This window comes from Vulpes lagopus, chromosome 8 (assembly GCF_018345385.1).
Source record: "Vulpes lagopus strain Blue_001 chromosome 8, ASM1834538v1, whole genome shotgun sequence".
Lineage (NCBI taxonomy): Eukaryota > Metazoa > Chordata > Mammalia > Carnivora > Canidae > Vulpes > Vulpes lagopus.
In genome coordinates this window covers 100456884-100473896 of record NC_054831.1, presented here as the reverse complement: position 1 = coordinate 100473896, position 17013 = coordinate 100456884, and the positions used below count along the sequence as shown (strand labels likewise).

Genomic DNA, 17013 nt, shown 5'->3' with positions numbered 1-17013 from the left:
GTGATGATAGAAGAAGTCATTCTGACAGAACTCCTTTTAAAAATTATTGGGTAAGAATGTTTTAAAACATCACTTTAAAACCTGCAAGTAAGTGACAAGATAGTGAGGGAAATTCCTGAAGGTTACATTCTTTGAGAAAGGGGAATTCAAAAATGTAAGTGGAGCATCAGAGCACCTAAAGTACCTTTGCCCTGACAATATTCTAAAGAAGAGAAGAAATAAACTATTACTGTGTCTCTTTCCTACCTATACAGAAAGCTTTTCCCAAAGCTCCTCCCTTATTCTCTTGGCAGACTTCATTCATGTTTTATTGGCCTGGAGGCCATGTACCCACTTTAAACCAGTCATGGGCAAAAAGAATGGGATTACCATAATTGGTTTAGACTAATCCAGATTTGCCCCTAAAATGAGGTTAAGGTCACCTTTCCTGAGAGGTAGATTCGTGGGCAAGAATCACAATTCTGTTAGCAATAAAGTGGAGAGTAATAGATCCTGGGTATGCCACACATGTCTGCTCAGAGCTCTTTTAGTTTCCATCTTTACTAGTAGAAGGAGCAGCAACAGAAGTAGTAGTGGTAATAGCTGCTGCTAACATTTATTGAGCATTTGCTATGTACCAGACCCATTAATTTAACCATATTTTCTTCCCATTCTGAGAGTTCTTCTCCTTCCAGGCAGTGAGTTGGCTTACTGAGATATTTTAAATGTTTATTCTTTCAACAAAAATCTAGAAAAGATATGCTAATTTGGAGTCTTGGTATAAGTTGTTCTATTACAACTTGGCCTCTGCAACATGAATTAGCTCATAAGTGATCAAGTCATTTTGTGCCATACTTTTGCCACTAAGTGATACAGCGCTAAAGTCAAACTACACTGACACAGCTGAATAGTAGAGGAAAATTGTAGTGTATATGATAACCATTCATCCCACATTCTTGTTTTGGCTCAGTTTGGCCACATGCTCTGTCATAGAACTCCCTGTCATGCGTTTCTGCCTTTTGTCTCTATAACTCAACATCCACAACCCTTTGTTATTAACTTATTTCACTTTTTTTTTTCCTTTTTGGAAAATAAAGTCCTATGTTTATTCCAGTATTTCTTTGTTAGGAATTTGCCATGTATTTTTTAAACCGTGCTAGTATTTTATTAGAATTGTTATTGTTTTAGTTAATATCTCCTGTCTCTGATTTGTCTGCCTCTAACACTATTTTTCTCATATGCCTGTTATTTTTAGTGTGTGATTTTACAGAAAGAGGTTTTTCAAAAACATATGTGTCATATTAAAGTAGAAACTCCTATATTTTAAGGATCTATTTTAAAAGTTTCTATTGGGACACCTGGGTGGCTCAGCAGTTGAGCTTCTGCCTTTGGCCCAGGGCGTGATCCTGGCTGGGATCTGGGATTGGGTCTCACGTCGGGCTCCTTACAAGGAGCCTGCTTCTCCCTCAGCCTATGTCTCTGTGTCTCTCATGAATAAATAAATAAACTCTTTAAAAAAAATAAGTAAATAAATGTTTCTATTAAATAGACTATAAGACAGAGAATTTAATGTTAAATCATGAAGAGTGAATCGACTGTAGTTAAGATTGAGTCACGCAAGCAAAAAGACTTCAGTATGCTCCAGTAAACATAGAATGGGTGTTACTGTGGAAGCATTATAGGGCTATTGTATTTGTATTCTTTAAATTAACCTTGGAGCTTTTTTCTAAATGTACAAGGGTTTAAATGTTCTATTTTTTCTCATATTGCCTGGATGTCTCTTATGTATGAGCTACCCTAATTTAAGGGATTCCAGAGTATACTTATCTTCATCAGATCAGTCTCCAACGTTAGTGCATTTTAAAATCATTTAATACTATGAACATCATATTTAGTGACACTGTAAATAATATCTGAGAGAAATCTTTCCAATTAGTTAAAATCATCTTGACAGTCAAAAACTAGGAAACAATTCATAAGCATTTTTTGCTTGTCATTTGTGATCCAAGAGCTTCTCTTGAGACCTAAAAAGAGGATAAAGGGTAAATTCAAATGATCCTGGAAGAAGTTTCAAATCATTGCATGGAATGAGAGCATGTTATGCGGTCAAATGGCAGGAACACTCATTTATGAATCTTTGAGGTTTGCTCTGTGCTACTTATGCTCAGAATGAACATTATAATAAAAAATAGAAAATTTTTGGGGTGCCTGGGAGGCTTAGTTGATTGAGTGCCCAACTCTTGATTTTGGCTCAGGTTATGATCTCAGGGTCTTGGGATGGAGCCTGAGTGGAACCTACTTAAGATTCTCTCTCTCCTTTTGCCTCTCCTCCCACCTCCCCGAACCCCTCCCCAAGCTTTCATGTGCTCTAGCACACAGGCATATGCATACTCTCTTTATCAAAAGAAAAAAAAGAAAATCTAGAAGATAGTAGTCTGATTTACATGTATTTGATAGCCTACTTGCATTCCAACCAATTCCTCATAGCCTATTAGTTTCTCATGTAGTATAGCAATCTTGAACTTCTCATTTCTGTGATTGGACAGTTAGTACTATAGTTTACCTCTTAGTTCTCATGTTTTTACATATCATAATTATTTATCATTATTAGCCATTAATCTTTGTTTAGAGTTGAGTTAGCTTCATTAAAATCCTAAGTGAAAAATAGAATAAATTAGAAAATCCAAGGGAACAGAAAATAATATTAAATTGGGATCATTATCTTAAGTGTGTATCATGAGTTCCTTCTACATATTAAGATGGACCACACATTTTGCTCTAAGTTTCTTAGAGGCCTGAGTAAACAGGCAAACACTATGACTTCTTAGTTTTGCGGGGTTTTTTGTTAAAGATTTTATTTATTTATTCATGAGAAACACAGAGAAAGAAGCAGAGACACAGGCAGAGGGAGAAGCAGGCTCTCTGCAAGGAGCCCGATATGGGACTTGATTCCAGGACCCCAGGATCAAGCCCTAAGCCAAAGACAGGCACTCAACCACTGAGCCCCCCAAGGCGTCCCTCGCTTCTAAGTTTCATAATGTCTAGTAGCTTTGACAAAAGGAGATATATCACAAAGGAACACTTTACTATTTTGAAGTTTTGGTACTCCTACAGGGATCTCCACACTGATGAATCAGATTGAAACATGCAAGGCTAACAGTACTCTTTTTGCTTAAGTTAGAGGAAAAATTAAAACTGAGAAACTTTGTAGGCCAAGTAGTCTTCAAAAGTGACTAGCCCCAAAACACAACAGCCATACTTTCTCTCTGATGCTGATTTGATTCCCACCATAGGCATTTGAAGAATAGAGGAATGGTACAAAGACAAGAACTCTCCAGTTGAAAGGGGATAGTGACCCCAGTTGCAAAGAAAAAAATCCCCAGAGTTAGAAGATGCAAATTATAAAGAAAAGATTCTCAATCTTTAAAAATAAGTCAGAAAATTGTATCTAGCTGTAAAATTGGCCTGACCAGTCTCAACAGCAACCTAATCAGCCTAGAAGCCAAAGGTATTCATTCGTACGTTAGACTCGGAGGCTGATTGTCCGCATTAGAACGAGTTAGGCAGTTTCTTCCCTGAATCATCATCGGTCACTCTCAGAAGCCTTCAGAAGCAACTAGACAAGGACTCTTTGACGTTCATATGATGGTCTCCATGACAGTATAGCATATAAAGACATTAGCTATAGCAAGAACAAATTAAACTGGTTTTCATCTTGAAGCTACTGAGAAAACATGAGCTTTTTTTTTTTTTTAATAGAATAGAATTGGATGAAGTTGGGTCTCATTGTTAAAGTAGGATCTACTTGGATAGATCCTACTAGATAGATTATTTGGAATCATAAACAAATCTAATAGATAATGGACATGGCCCTTTGAGACTTTGAAGAACAGAATTTTATGGAAGTCATAATGCCTTAAAAAAGGATATTTCTACATTTCCAAAAAAGAATTTCCTTTTGTTACTTAGCTATTCTCCAAAACCAAAGGGAAAAAAAAATCCTTGTTGGTTTTCCTGTTCTCTGTTATTTGTGATTTTTGTGTGTCTGCTTGTCAATGTGACTAGTGTGGGGTGACCTGAGTGGGTGGAGGCTGGCAGCGCTGGTTGGGAAAGAATTCACCCAAGGCAGAACAAGGGAGGTAGAGATTGATCAAATGCACCATAAGGGAGAGGCAGGCAAGATAGCAAAGCAGAGACTGTGTGTCCAGAGACAGGGGGCGCTGGGGCTGCGGTTACAGAGGGAAAAAGAGGGAGTGTGGGAATATATGGGATTTTCCTATTTGGTACCTGCGTCCAGATGTAAGTAACCTAGATGTAAGTCAGCTAGGGCTCATGGATATTTTGAGGTGGATTACCAGAATAGCTGTTTGTATTCAGCCTAGGGGTTGAGAGTGTGCCTCTCTGCCTTACTCAGGCTTCCATTGTTCAAGTCTGTTGCCTAAAAGCAGCCTCTACAACTAGGGTAAAACTTCTGGTGAAATACCTAAGCTTCACTCAGGCTGGAATGGAAAGTCATATTGGCCTTCATCTTAAACATCGCACTTCCTCCTTTATCTTACACATGAAAACTATAAAAAATTATGGACTCAGAAGGGTTTCCAGGTCACCTGTGGTGTGTTCAAAAAGTGAAGCAAGCATAGTTGTGTAGTACCAAGCTGTTTTCTCAATCAGCTTTTCTAGAGAGGCGTACTATTCTGCAACTTTTTTCTTATTCAAACCTTGCTTACAGTCATGAAGCGGTGATACTCCTTTGGTTTTGGAGAAGTGCAGCCTATATTTCAAGACAGGATTGTCACAGAGTCGTGGAAAAAGCATGGGTTTGGGATTCAATTGACTTAAGGTTGAAGGTTGACTGAAACACTTGTTGCCATTTGGTCTTGGGGAAATACCTAATCTCACTAAACTTCAGGGAACTCCTATACAGAGTATAAATATATCCAACTTGCAGAGGTGTTTGAGAATTAAAAGAAGTAACACATGTAGGGACATCCAGTGCTACTTCCTAACACTTAATCTTTATTTAATACAGCATAGCTATTAATATAGACATTTTTGTCTCCAAGTATATTACAAAGATTACCAAGTACTTTTCATTCATAACCTCATTGTATCTTCAAATCACTTTTATGTATTTTTTATTTTTTTAAAGATTTTATTTATTAATTCATGAGAGACAGAGAGAGACAAAGAAAGAGAGAGACAGAGAGATACAGAGAGGCAGAGACACAGGCAGAGGGAGAAGCAGGTTCCATGCAGGGAGCCTGACGTGGGACTGGATCCCAGGTCTCCAGGATCATGCCCTGGCCTCAGGCGGTGCTAAACTGCTGTGCCACCGGGGCTGCCCTCAAATCACTTTTATAAAGAGGAAGAACAGTGGGTTTTTTTGTTTTGTTTTGTTTTTTTAAGTATTTTAAAATGAAGAACTAAAGCTGAGCAGCAGGCTAGTACCATGGAAGGGACTGAGTCAGGCCTCTGAGAATTTCTGAGTACAAATTTAGTGTACTTGTCACAGACGGAGCCCTTGGGAGGTGGGTAAAGTAAGCTTCTCTGAATGTGGTCACCTTTGACATTGTCTTGCTTCCGGTCTAACCTTACCCTGCAGCAGAACCAGATAGCTGAGAACATTCTGAAACTACAGACCTTGCCCCCAGGGAGAGGTGTGGGGTAAGTGATAACAAGGTACAGAGTTGATCCATTAACAGTGTTATATCCTTGTCCCAAGTTATTAGAAAATAGATATGTATCAAACACTGGGTTTTTTATGAATACTATATATAATATCTATTATATTCTTATAATAATGGCAAAAAAGTAACAGGAACAAGTGTCATTAATCTTTAGGTTAGTATGAATTTAATGGTGTGCATCATGTTTGAAAAATAAGGACTAGCTTTTAAGCACAAAACAGAGCTTGCTTGTTTACTTTGTTTTTAAAAGGGATGTTTTAAAAATTACGAAGTGAATATTTGTTGCCTAATATTTTCATAGACTTACGGGAAAGGGTTATACTATGGACAGAGAGCACTTTAATTAAATTTGGGCTATACAGAAATAGATTTAAGTTTGAAAACTTGCATAGAAGATTATGGTATCAAATATGACAGCTAGATTCTATTTGGTCTGGACAATATAGGTTTATCAGGCTTTTGTTTCTTTTTCTTTAAAAGTAAGTATACAATGAAAATACAAAAAAAAATCAGAAACCATTTTGGAAAGAAAACTTAAGAAGGTTGAATCAAAACTGGTTGAAATGATTCATTGGACACTACATTTAACTTTGGCGAGAAAAATCACATAATAATACCTGATAACTAGGAAATCAGGATTTTTGTTTGCAACTTAGAAGGTGTGGAAGCAAGGACTTTGTTAGACCTGTAGCGTTGTGTGATTTAGAAAGTGATGCCTGTCTGGGTGACCAAAGAGAAATGTCCTTTCTTCACTTGCTAAGCAGATCAGGGGCTGGAATTTGAATTCCACTTATGCTCCTGAAACTAATAGGGTGTAGCCCACTAAGAGTATATTGCCATCCTGGAGAGGGAGAAGAAATTAAATTTAGGGAGTGTTGAAGTTTGGCCTAGTGTAATAGTGAAGGAGCAAAAGTGCATTTAGTGTGGAAGCAAGAAAGGAAGAAGCAGCAGAAGATGAGAAGGGCAAAAGAGAAAAGAACTAGAATAAAATGCCAGTATTGCTCATTTTGCAATTTTCCCCGAGGCTGTAGGAAATCCTTGAATCCTGCCGGCCTGCCTATCTCCTTTATGAAGAAGGTAGGAATGGGAAAGGGGAAAAAGAATTTTCACGCTCAGCTCTCTTCTCACACTTTATTGTCCATAAGACATAATACAGTATTTACAGAATTTGCCTCATTTGCAAGACATTTTGGGATGTATTTCTCTTGAAGTTAAATGGAATTTTGGGTGTATTTTACAAATGAAAGAGAGAAGGCACAAAGGGCTTCTGCGACTTGCCAAGGTCACCCTATTCTTTGGGACAAAACCAGGATTAGAACCCCAGTAATAGAAATGCCACTACAAAGTTTGTCAGCGGAAGCTGAGATTTCTTTCTGTAGCAACTTTTATGCCCCAATGAATTATCTTTTTTTTTTCTAGGTTTATGTACCAATAAAAAGTATTAAGTTTAGTCAAAAGGAGATGCTTTTAAACAATTGGTGTAATTGGAAGCATAAGATAGTCTGTGGAATGTGCTAAAATATGTATCTCTGTAAAAAAGAAAAGTGCTGATAAAGATGCTAGTGTTATTTTTTTTTTTTATTTCTTTGAAAATGCCAAGATTAAAAATGCTGAGACCTGCAGCTTTGCCCTCTGGATTTATGTGGGGTCCTGCTGGTTGCTTTTTAGAAGGAGAGGATGCTTGATTAGTGTTAACACTAGGAGGCTGAAAACCTGTCAGGCTTTACATAAAAAATTGGTTGCTTATGCCCACTGTTTTCTCTTAGAGTTTTTGCATGGTGTCAGCATTTATTACCTCTAACCAATTTAAAAAGCATTACTCCTTACACTCTCTACTATTCCCTAAAAAGCAAAACAAAAAATATACTTTATGCAATTTTTCCTTAAGATATTACTTTTTTCTTTGAACACTCTTATTCTTTGGAATGAGAATATACAACTCCTACTGAGTTAATTTCTGATCAACACATATTCAGAGCATTCACAGAAGGAAACATTGAAATCAAGAAAACAGAACACCAGCTGATATATTCTAGAAACAGAAAGGCATGGGATCAAGACTTCTACAGTTTCCTTAAGCCTTTCCATCCTCCATGTTATTCTAAGAACATTCTTAACACACTCCTGTTTGAGGGCCTCTATTTCCTATTTATTCTCCTCACGGATGTGTAAGTAACTCCTTCAATTTCTCTTTATGCTCTGCTGAAGGGCCGCCTTATTAGAGAGAATTTCTCCAGCCATACTATTTTAAAACAACTTGCCTCCCACCTTACAATCTATCCCCTTTCCCTACTTTATTTTAATTCTTTCTCACCTCCAGCTAGAATGAGCTCCATGAAAGCAGGGACCTAATCTATTTTATTGCTTTATCTCCAGAGCTTACATCTTATGTGACACATAAGCAAATATATACATTTACTGAATAGAAGAAAGATATTTAAGGACAGTTCTTGGTGTTATGATGTGCCCATAGGAAAGCCATCAAGGTCTAGATACCTTTCACTTAGGGATCAGATTGTTCAGTGTAGATCCAAAAGAAAGGAACAAGACCCCTGGGTTATAGAATTATAGGAAGACAGACTTGAGTTAAAAGTAAAGTGAGGGATGCCTGGATGGCGCAGTGGTTTAGCGCCATGCCTCAGGGCATGATTCTGGAGTCCCGAATCAAGTCCCACATCAGGCTCCCTGCATGGAGCCTGTTTCTCCCTCTGCCTGTGTCTCTGCCTCTCTCTCTCTCTCTCTCCCTCTCTCTCTCTGTGTGTGTGTCTCTCATGAATAAATAAATAAAATCTTAAAAAAAAAAAAAAAGTAAGGAGGAGCCTGATAGTAATTGCAGCTGCCTGAAAAGTGTTTGATTTTTCTATAGATGTTTATATAGATCGCATGACCACTTAGGGGATAATTATAGAGGAAACTGAAGTATCTTATGCAAATTAGATTACATCCTAACATTTCTTAGAAGTATATGATTCTGTATTGACTCAAAAGTTAATCACTGAGTTTGATTATTCAACGTGCTGCTAGGCATGTGTATCTGTTATGTTAACATTCTAAATCAAGGGGTCGACAAATTGCACCTCCTGGGCCAAAGTTGTCCCCGGCACCTCTTTTTGTAAATAAACTTTCATTGGAACACAGACCTGATGGTTCATTTATGTATTGTCTGTGGCTTCTTTCACACTATACTGCCACAGTTGAGGAATTGGAACAAAGACCATATGGCACACAAAGTCTGAAATATTTATTATATGGCCCTTTACCAAAAAAAAAGTTGGCTAGGGATCCCTGGGTGGCGCAGCGGTTTAGCGCCTGCCTTTGGCCCAGGGCGGGATCCTGGAGATCCAGGATCGAATCCCACATCGGGCTCCCGGTGCATGGAGCCTGCTTCTCCCTCTGCCTGTGTCTCTGCCTCTCTCTCTGTGTGTGACTATCATAAATAAAAAATAAAAATTAAAAAAAAAAAAGTTGGCTAATCTCTGCCCTTAACCAATAAATTGCAAAAAATAATACATACAAATAAATCTCTATTTAGTTTCCTGAATACCTTGTCAACATCATCATCATTATTATTTTTGATTATCGTATCAGTTAAGTTCCAACTGTAATAATACAAGCCTCTCTGAATATTTAAATAGAGGGAATTTCATGAAAAAAATTGGTTACACAAATGATGGAAGAGGCTGACAAGCCCATCCATAGATCAGCATCAGCAGGAGGATGCCACCACTCCTCTCAGGGAGACAAAGGAAGGAGGTAGTTTTATTAGAGTCTAGAGGCTAGAATTACACAGCAGAAGCTAGAGCCATAGGATAGGGCCAGAGGGTGGAGGGATGGGGTAAGTGTGGTGCTATTACCTAAAGTTGGAGTCACAAAAAAGATTCAGCTTCTGCCTATGATGCTGCTAAGGTGGGGAGAAAGAAAGGGAAAGACTCTGGCTTCTCCCAATAGTGCCTTCCATTGCCTGAGTCATTGTCAGAAGTCAGCAGGCACAGAAGCCTGGAAATGGAGCTTGGAGAGTTTGTTCCCCTGAAATACAGAGCAAAGCAGGAGAAAGTGAGAATGAATCTAAGAATGCCTAGACCCACGACCAGAACAGCTGCTAAGAGTTATTCAGGACTCCCCTGTGCCAGCTACAGAGCTAAACAGTTCACAAGAGGAGGTGAATACTACTATTATCCCCCATTTATAGATGAGGCTTGGAAAACTAAATTGCTAAAGGCCATGAATTAAATAAATGACCAAGTTAAAATTGAGTCCATGTTCTCATACTCCAAAATTATGCTTTTAGCCCTCTTGTTTTATGAATGAGGAAAAAGCAACTTGAAGGAGAAAAGAAACTTGCTGCTGAAATGACAGGAACTCAAGTTATTCCTATTAAGCTTTTATCCATATTAACAGAGCTAAAACTTTGTGCTGTCTCTGTAGCACTTAGACTTCAAAGGAAGTTCCCATTCAGCAGAGGGAGTGTCCTTACATCCAGTGTACTCGGTAAAAGGAATTATTAATTACAACTACCTAAGGGTGTTGAAAGAGATTAAATAGATAATACATCTACAATAGGCCTCTGAATAGTGTGCCACAGAGTGCGTACTTGCCAAATGCTTAGTAAATGCTAAGTAGCTGTTGTCATTGTTAATAATTTTATTATGCTGACCCTAGGAGTGGTTATCACAGGAAAGAGTATAGATTAGAAATTTTATGAAATGCTAATCCAAGTACTTTATTAAACAATAATAGCCTCCTGTCAGACTTTTTACTTTACCTGTATTTTGGAGATTCATTACAAGGTAGCCAAAAAATGGGATTTTGTCTTTAAGTGAATAGTCCTCACGATGCCTAGGTTGGTTAGTTCAGGGCTTTTTTTTATGTACCAGTGGTTTTCTACAAAATGTCATCTTTTCCTATGATGTCATAAGTTTCTTTCATCTAGGATGGCCTTTTTCCAACTATTCCAAACATATGACCTTCTTCCTTTACCCATGGCTTTACTTGGCTTCATTCTTAATAGTTTTAACCCCCTAGAATATTCTTTCTCAGCGAGCTCAATTCCTATAATGATTTATAATATTATAAAATAATTATTTATAATATTTGTATAATAATTGTAGTTTACTTGAGATTTTCCTTCTCCACAAATATTTCCCTCATCAATCACGTGACACATGGATCTTTTACCTTTATACGGCACTGATAGGCCACCTGTACCAAACTGTTGTATACTCACTGCCTGAGACGGCACCACAGTTCTCCCATTTGTGTCTGGTTTCTCCAACTAGATTGAAAGCCATGCTTGGATGAATGTTTGGGTGGTTGTTGCTTTACAAATACTTAAATATTATTTGAAAACTTGTAGTCAGAGATAAAACTTCTTGTATTTTTTTTTAATTGATGATGTTTCCTTAAAAACTAGTCTCAATGCATGGCAAAGCCACTGACAACTTTAATCCTCATGTGGGATTCCCTGAAAATGGTTAGAATGACTTTTTTTTTGATCCAAAGAAAAAGCACACTGTGAAACAAAACACCCTGGAAGCGTATCTTTCCAGCATGGTGTATGCTGTAGGTAACCTATGCTAAATAGTTTATTTTTCTTTTTTTTAAAAGAAAAGTAAGGGTGATTTGACAAGCAGAATCATTAGGTTTGAAATTGTGGCGTCAAGTTTTAACATGCAGAAAAGATTTTAAAATACAGGGCTCACAATAGAATGTAAAATACTTTAAGAATTTGAGACTTTGGACTTGATGTAGTAGAGATTTGAACCAATATATAGGAAGTAATGATGAACATGCAACTATTTGCACATTGTAATCTATTATTTTTGTACATGCTTCAAAGGACCATTTACAACGTACTGACCTTAGAAAACTACATAAAGTGAATGTAGAGATCCAAGGGAGGGTAGTAAAAAAAGTCTTTGAATGATTTCTGAGAGTTTAGTCTACTCATCATTTATTCACAATTAAGAATTTTGTCTACTGACCTGTCTTGCTCTGCCATATATGTGTGGGATATTTTCTCCATCAATATATCAAAAGCAGTGATTGTTTGAGGCGTTACAACTGCAGACTCTTAAAAGATAAGTCAAATGGTCATATTGCTCAAACCCCTTGAGATGTTATACTTTTAATTCTTTGTGAACTTAAAGATTGAATTAGGATGGCCTGTGGTATTTGGAATCTAGACCTAACTACATTGGCAAGGTTTTCCTTTATAAAAAAAAAATTCAGGTAGAAGAAGCATTCCAAACTTTTAAAAACAAACAACCCTCTCTTCACCCTCTCAACATCTTTCTCTCCTCCCCACCCAACACTTGCACATGTTTTGAACCAATTTAGTATTTTATTTTCTGTGATGTTTCATAGATTAAATGTAAATCTTAGTAAGTCCAAATTCCTTGAATTTGAAGGTGTTTAGACTTGAGGCCTAGCATTTGCCCAGTTCATTCCACATCTTAAAATATGGTTTTTGTCAAGACTAGACAGTAAACAGCCATAGTAGTAGGGATCCAAACCACAATTAATAGTGCTGAATGTTGTGTTACAAACCTGCCTCTTGATTTCTTAAAATAAAGAGCTGGGAGTAGCTGTGGCAACTGGACCTTAAATAATGTTACCAAAAGGAATTTAATGTTTTAGTCTCTTCATCTAGTTTATGTATGTTTATAAGGAGGTACCAAATGGATTGATTACAAAGTGGACTGTGACATGTATCTGAGTATAAAGTTTTAAGGAAACCGTCTAACACTTAATTTCATTTAAATTACTTCAGTTGTTTGTTCTATGGCTAAGATTACAATTCAGACACATCAGTCTGAATACTGGTTGTAGAACAGTAAAGTAAATGCCAGAAATATAGCTACAGCATCAGTCAGTGAGCTAATGTGACAAGTTCAGGCAATTTTAATTTTAGGGACATTGTTCCTTAGTTTTGGTATTTTTCAACAATCATACCATTTATGATTTTATTTTATTTTAGCCATGTCCTTTGGGGGCCCGAGATTTTCGAGAGAAACAGTGTGCAGACTTTGACAATATGCCTTTCCGTGGAAAATATTATAACTGGAAACCCTATACTGGAGGTAATGTATAACCTAGCAGAGCATTTCATCATGCTTGAGACCTTTGCAAATATAAAAATATATATATATACATACAAACACACACACACATTCATACACATACTAGTAAAAATTAGTGTTTGTAAATCAAAGCAAGAAAAATGCTTACAGTACTATAAAGTTTCCCTGTAATAAAGTTTATGTTAGTAAAAATGATCAGAAATCATTTATAAAAACCTAATTCTATAATAACAAAGTTTAAAAGTCCTAGAAAGGATGTAAATCCAAATAATGCTTTTGAGTTCTTGAGACTTCCTTGGGATATATGGGTACTACATTATAATCATTTATAATCATTGAATATTTAGAATTATCACCCTAAAAACAACTTATAACAATATAAATCAACTCAAAAAGTGGCCAGGAAAAGCTGTATTCTTTCTTGGTCAAAGGCCAAGGATCTTCCCATAGATCATTATTATTCATTTTTAGTATTGGGACACATTTTTACCCTTTAATTTGGGCATGTATCAGACACTAATTGTTCAGTAACCACAAGAAGTTTCCTTGTACTCCCAAAATACAAATTAAATTTTGTTAAAATTTTCTCTTGGAGATTTTAAAACACTTTCATTGTTTGTTTTTTATTCTAATATCTTACCTTGAAAGCTTTCCAACAGAGCAATATTAAAAGAATCTTACACTGGCAAGATTCTATCATTCATATTTTAATATACGTTATTACATTTGTAACTATCTCTCTATCCATTAATTGATTTATTTTTTAGATGCATTTCAATGTAAATTGTAGTCATTGATATAGTTTCCTCTAAATACATCAATACGTATAATAGTAACCACAGTTCAATACTGGTTTTTTTGAGGTTAGATGATGTATAATGCATTGCACCATCTTAACTGTACTTTCCCTGAGTTTTGGCAAATGCATACGTGTGCAAAGCCCTATTAACATATAGGACATTACCATCCTTCCAAAATTCTCATAGTCCTCATAGTCCTTCCCAGTCAATAGCTGTCTCAACCTATTTCTTCCGAGAGGCAACCACGGTTCTGATATTTTTTGCTTATCATAGATTAGTTTTGCCAGTTCCACTTCATGTAAGTGAAATCATGTCATATTTGCTCTTTTGGGTCAACCTTCTTTAAGTCTAGAGTTTTTGAGATCCAGCCATGTTATTGCATGTATGAATAGCTTATTCCTTTTCATTGCCGAGCAGCATTCCATTGTAATAACCAGTCTGTTTTCCCATTCTACTATTGATGGTGGGCCACCTGAGTTGATTCTAGTTTTCAGCTGTTCTGAATAAGCTGCTGTGAACATCTTTGCACAAGATTTTTTGTAAGCGTATGTTTTCATTTCTCTTGGGTAAATACTTAGGAGTGGAATTGCTGGGCAATAGGGTAGGTGTGAGTTTAGTTTTAAAAGAAATTGCCAGATGTTTTTCCGAAATTATGTACCATATTATACTCCCACCAACAATGTATGAAAGTTATGTTTGTTCCACATCCTCGCCAACATTTGGTGTTTGCAGTCTTCTGCTGGTAGGTGTATAATAATGTCTCAGTACAGTTTTAATTTGTGTTTTCTGATCATTGATTATGTTGAGCACATTTCTATGTGCTTATTGATGATTTATAAATCTTTTGTAAAGCGTTCAAATCCTTTGCCTATCTTTCCTTTGCCTATTTTTAATTGGTTATTTATCTTTTTATTCTTGAGTGGTAGTCATTTATCAGATAAATTTTATGAATATTGTCTCACATCTTTGGACTTTCTTGTTACTTTTTAAATGGCATTTTGGATAAGTATAAGATTATAATTTCTATGAATGCTAATTTTTCGGTTTTTTCCCTTTTATAGTTATTGTATTCAGTGTCCTGTCTTAGAAATCTTTGCCTTTCTCAACCCAAGAAGATATTTTCTTATGTTTTCTTCTAAAAGCTGTGTGGTATTGGTCTTTACATTTAGATCTACAGTCTAAAAATAATTTGGGGTTACTGTGTGTGTTTCTAGTGTGAACTCTATTTTGTTTCACTATTTGTCAACAGCAGAAATGTACAATGAAATGTACACAATGCACAGTGAAATGAAATGGCAGCAATACTATGCTAGTACCACACTGACTGAATTATTGTGAATGCATAGTCTTGGACATAGGTGGTGTAAGTTCCTCTAACTTTGATCTATTTTTCAAGAGTTCTGTGGATATTCTAAGTGCTTTGCATTTCCATGTAAATTTTAGAATTGTTATTAATTTTTACAGAAAAACATGCTAGGCTATGATTGCTATCATGTTAGAGCTATAGATCAATTAAAGGAAAATGATAAATCAATAACATTAACATTGAATATTGAATTCAATAGTGAATTTATGAACATGGCATATAGATACCCATTTATTTATGTTTTCTTTAATTTCTCTCAGCTATGTCTTATAGTTTTAGGTGGTAGGTCTTGCATTTCTTTTGTTAAATATATTCCTGAGTAAGTTTTTTTAACTATTGTAAATAAAAGTTTAAAATATATCATTTTCGGGATCCCTGGATGGCTCAGCGGTTTAGCGCCTACCTTTGGCCCAGGGCGTGATCCTGCAGTCCCAGGATCGAGTCCCACGTCAGGCTCCCGGCATGGAGCCTGCACCCTGCCTCTCTCTCTCTCTCTCTATGTCTATCATAAATAAATAAATCTTAAAAAATAATTTAAAAAAAAAATAAAATATATCATTTTCAATTGCTTGCTCTAGTAGCTAAAGATAGATTTTTGTATCTTAGCTTTATATTCTGTGACCTTCCTAAATTTCCTTTTTTCCTTTAGAGCAACTATTAGTCCTAATAGTTATTTTGTAGATTGCTTAGGATTTTCTTGGTAAATAGTCATGATATCTGGAAGCAGAGACTTTTTGTATCAATCGTTATGCCTTTTAATTCACGTTCTTGCCTTAAAGCACTGGACTGGCCCTTCAATACAATTTATACATGTATATTATATGTGCTATTCTTTATTCGGTTGTTACTATGGGGAGTTGGATTTTATAATGTCAAGCCAACCTTTTATTCTGAGGATAAACCCCATGTGGTAATGATTTATTATCTTTTTATATGTTGATGGACTTAATTTCTAATATTTAATTAGGGATGGTTGTATCTATTTTTTTTTTTAAGGAATACTGATTTGCAATTTTTTTTCATGTCATGTCTTTGACAACTTTGAATATAAGAGTTACTATGGCATCTGGAAATAGAATCTGTATATTTTGAAAGAGTCTGTAAGATTGACATTATTCTTTAGATAGAATAGATTTCACTACTAAAACCTCTCAGGCTTGGTATTTGCTTTGGGAAAAAAAAAATTGTTACAAACTCAACTCCTTTAGTGGATATCAGGCTATTCAGATGTTTTAAAAAAAATCTGAGGAAATTTATATTTATGTTACTCCCACGTCCCATTTCTTGACAGAAAATTGATTATAACATTTTTTTACTATCCTGTTTATTATCTGTAGGCTCTGTAGTGATGTATGCTCTTTCATTTCTGATATTGATAATCTGTGTTTACTCTCTTTATCTTGATCAGTCTTGCTTGAGGTTTATTAATTTTATTAATCTTTTCAAAGAATCAACTTTTGACTTTAGCACTTTTCTCTTTTTTTCTCTTTTATTAATTTTTGCTCTTATATTTATAATTTTTAAATTTGGGGTTTATTTTGCTTTCCTATATTACCAAAATTTGATTTTTGAAGTTTCCCTTAGTTCAAAATCTTTTCTTATTTACATTGTGATTTCTTCTTTGACCCATGGTTTATATAGAAATATGTTATTAAAAAAAAAAGAACGATGTTATTTTTATTTCCAAATATTTGATATTTTCTAGATTTTTTTAGTTATTGATTTATAATTTAATTCTACTATGATCAGAGAATACTCTGTATGATTTAAATTTTTTAAGTTAATTGAGATTTGTCTTATAGTACCGCTTATAGTTCATGTTGGTAATGTTCTATCTATACTTGAAAAGGATGTGTTTTCTGCAATTGTTAGATACAGCATTCTATCACATCAAGTTGTCTGATACTGTTGTTTAAAGCTTTCAAACTATTTCTGATGTTTTTCTGCTGTAGTTCTTCTATCAGTTACTGAGAGAAGTATGAAAATCTCCAACTATTATATGGCTTTCCTTTCTTTTTTGTAAGTTTTTCTTCATGTATTTCAAATTGCCTTTATTAGGTACATATACAGTTAGGATTATTTTGTTTCACTGTAGGAGGAAG

General features: G+C 35.6%; 1 protein-coding gene across 1 annotated transcript in view; it reads left to right on the top strand.

Moving 5' to 3' along the window:
• ADAMTS6 (ADAM metallopeptidase with thrombospondin type 1 motif 6) overlaps positions 1 to 17013 on the top strand; it is a 278857-nt gene that overhangs the window by 194685 nt on the left and 67159 nt on the right. The window contains exon 14 of the mRNA XM_041767368.1: positions 12643 to 12745. Coding sequence (XP_041623302.1) covers positions 12643 to 12745 — 103 coding nt within the window. The remainder of the gene's footprint in view (positions 1 to 12642; positions 12746 to 17013) is intronic.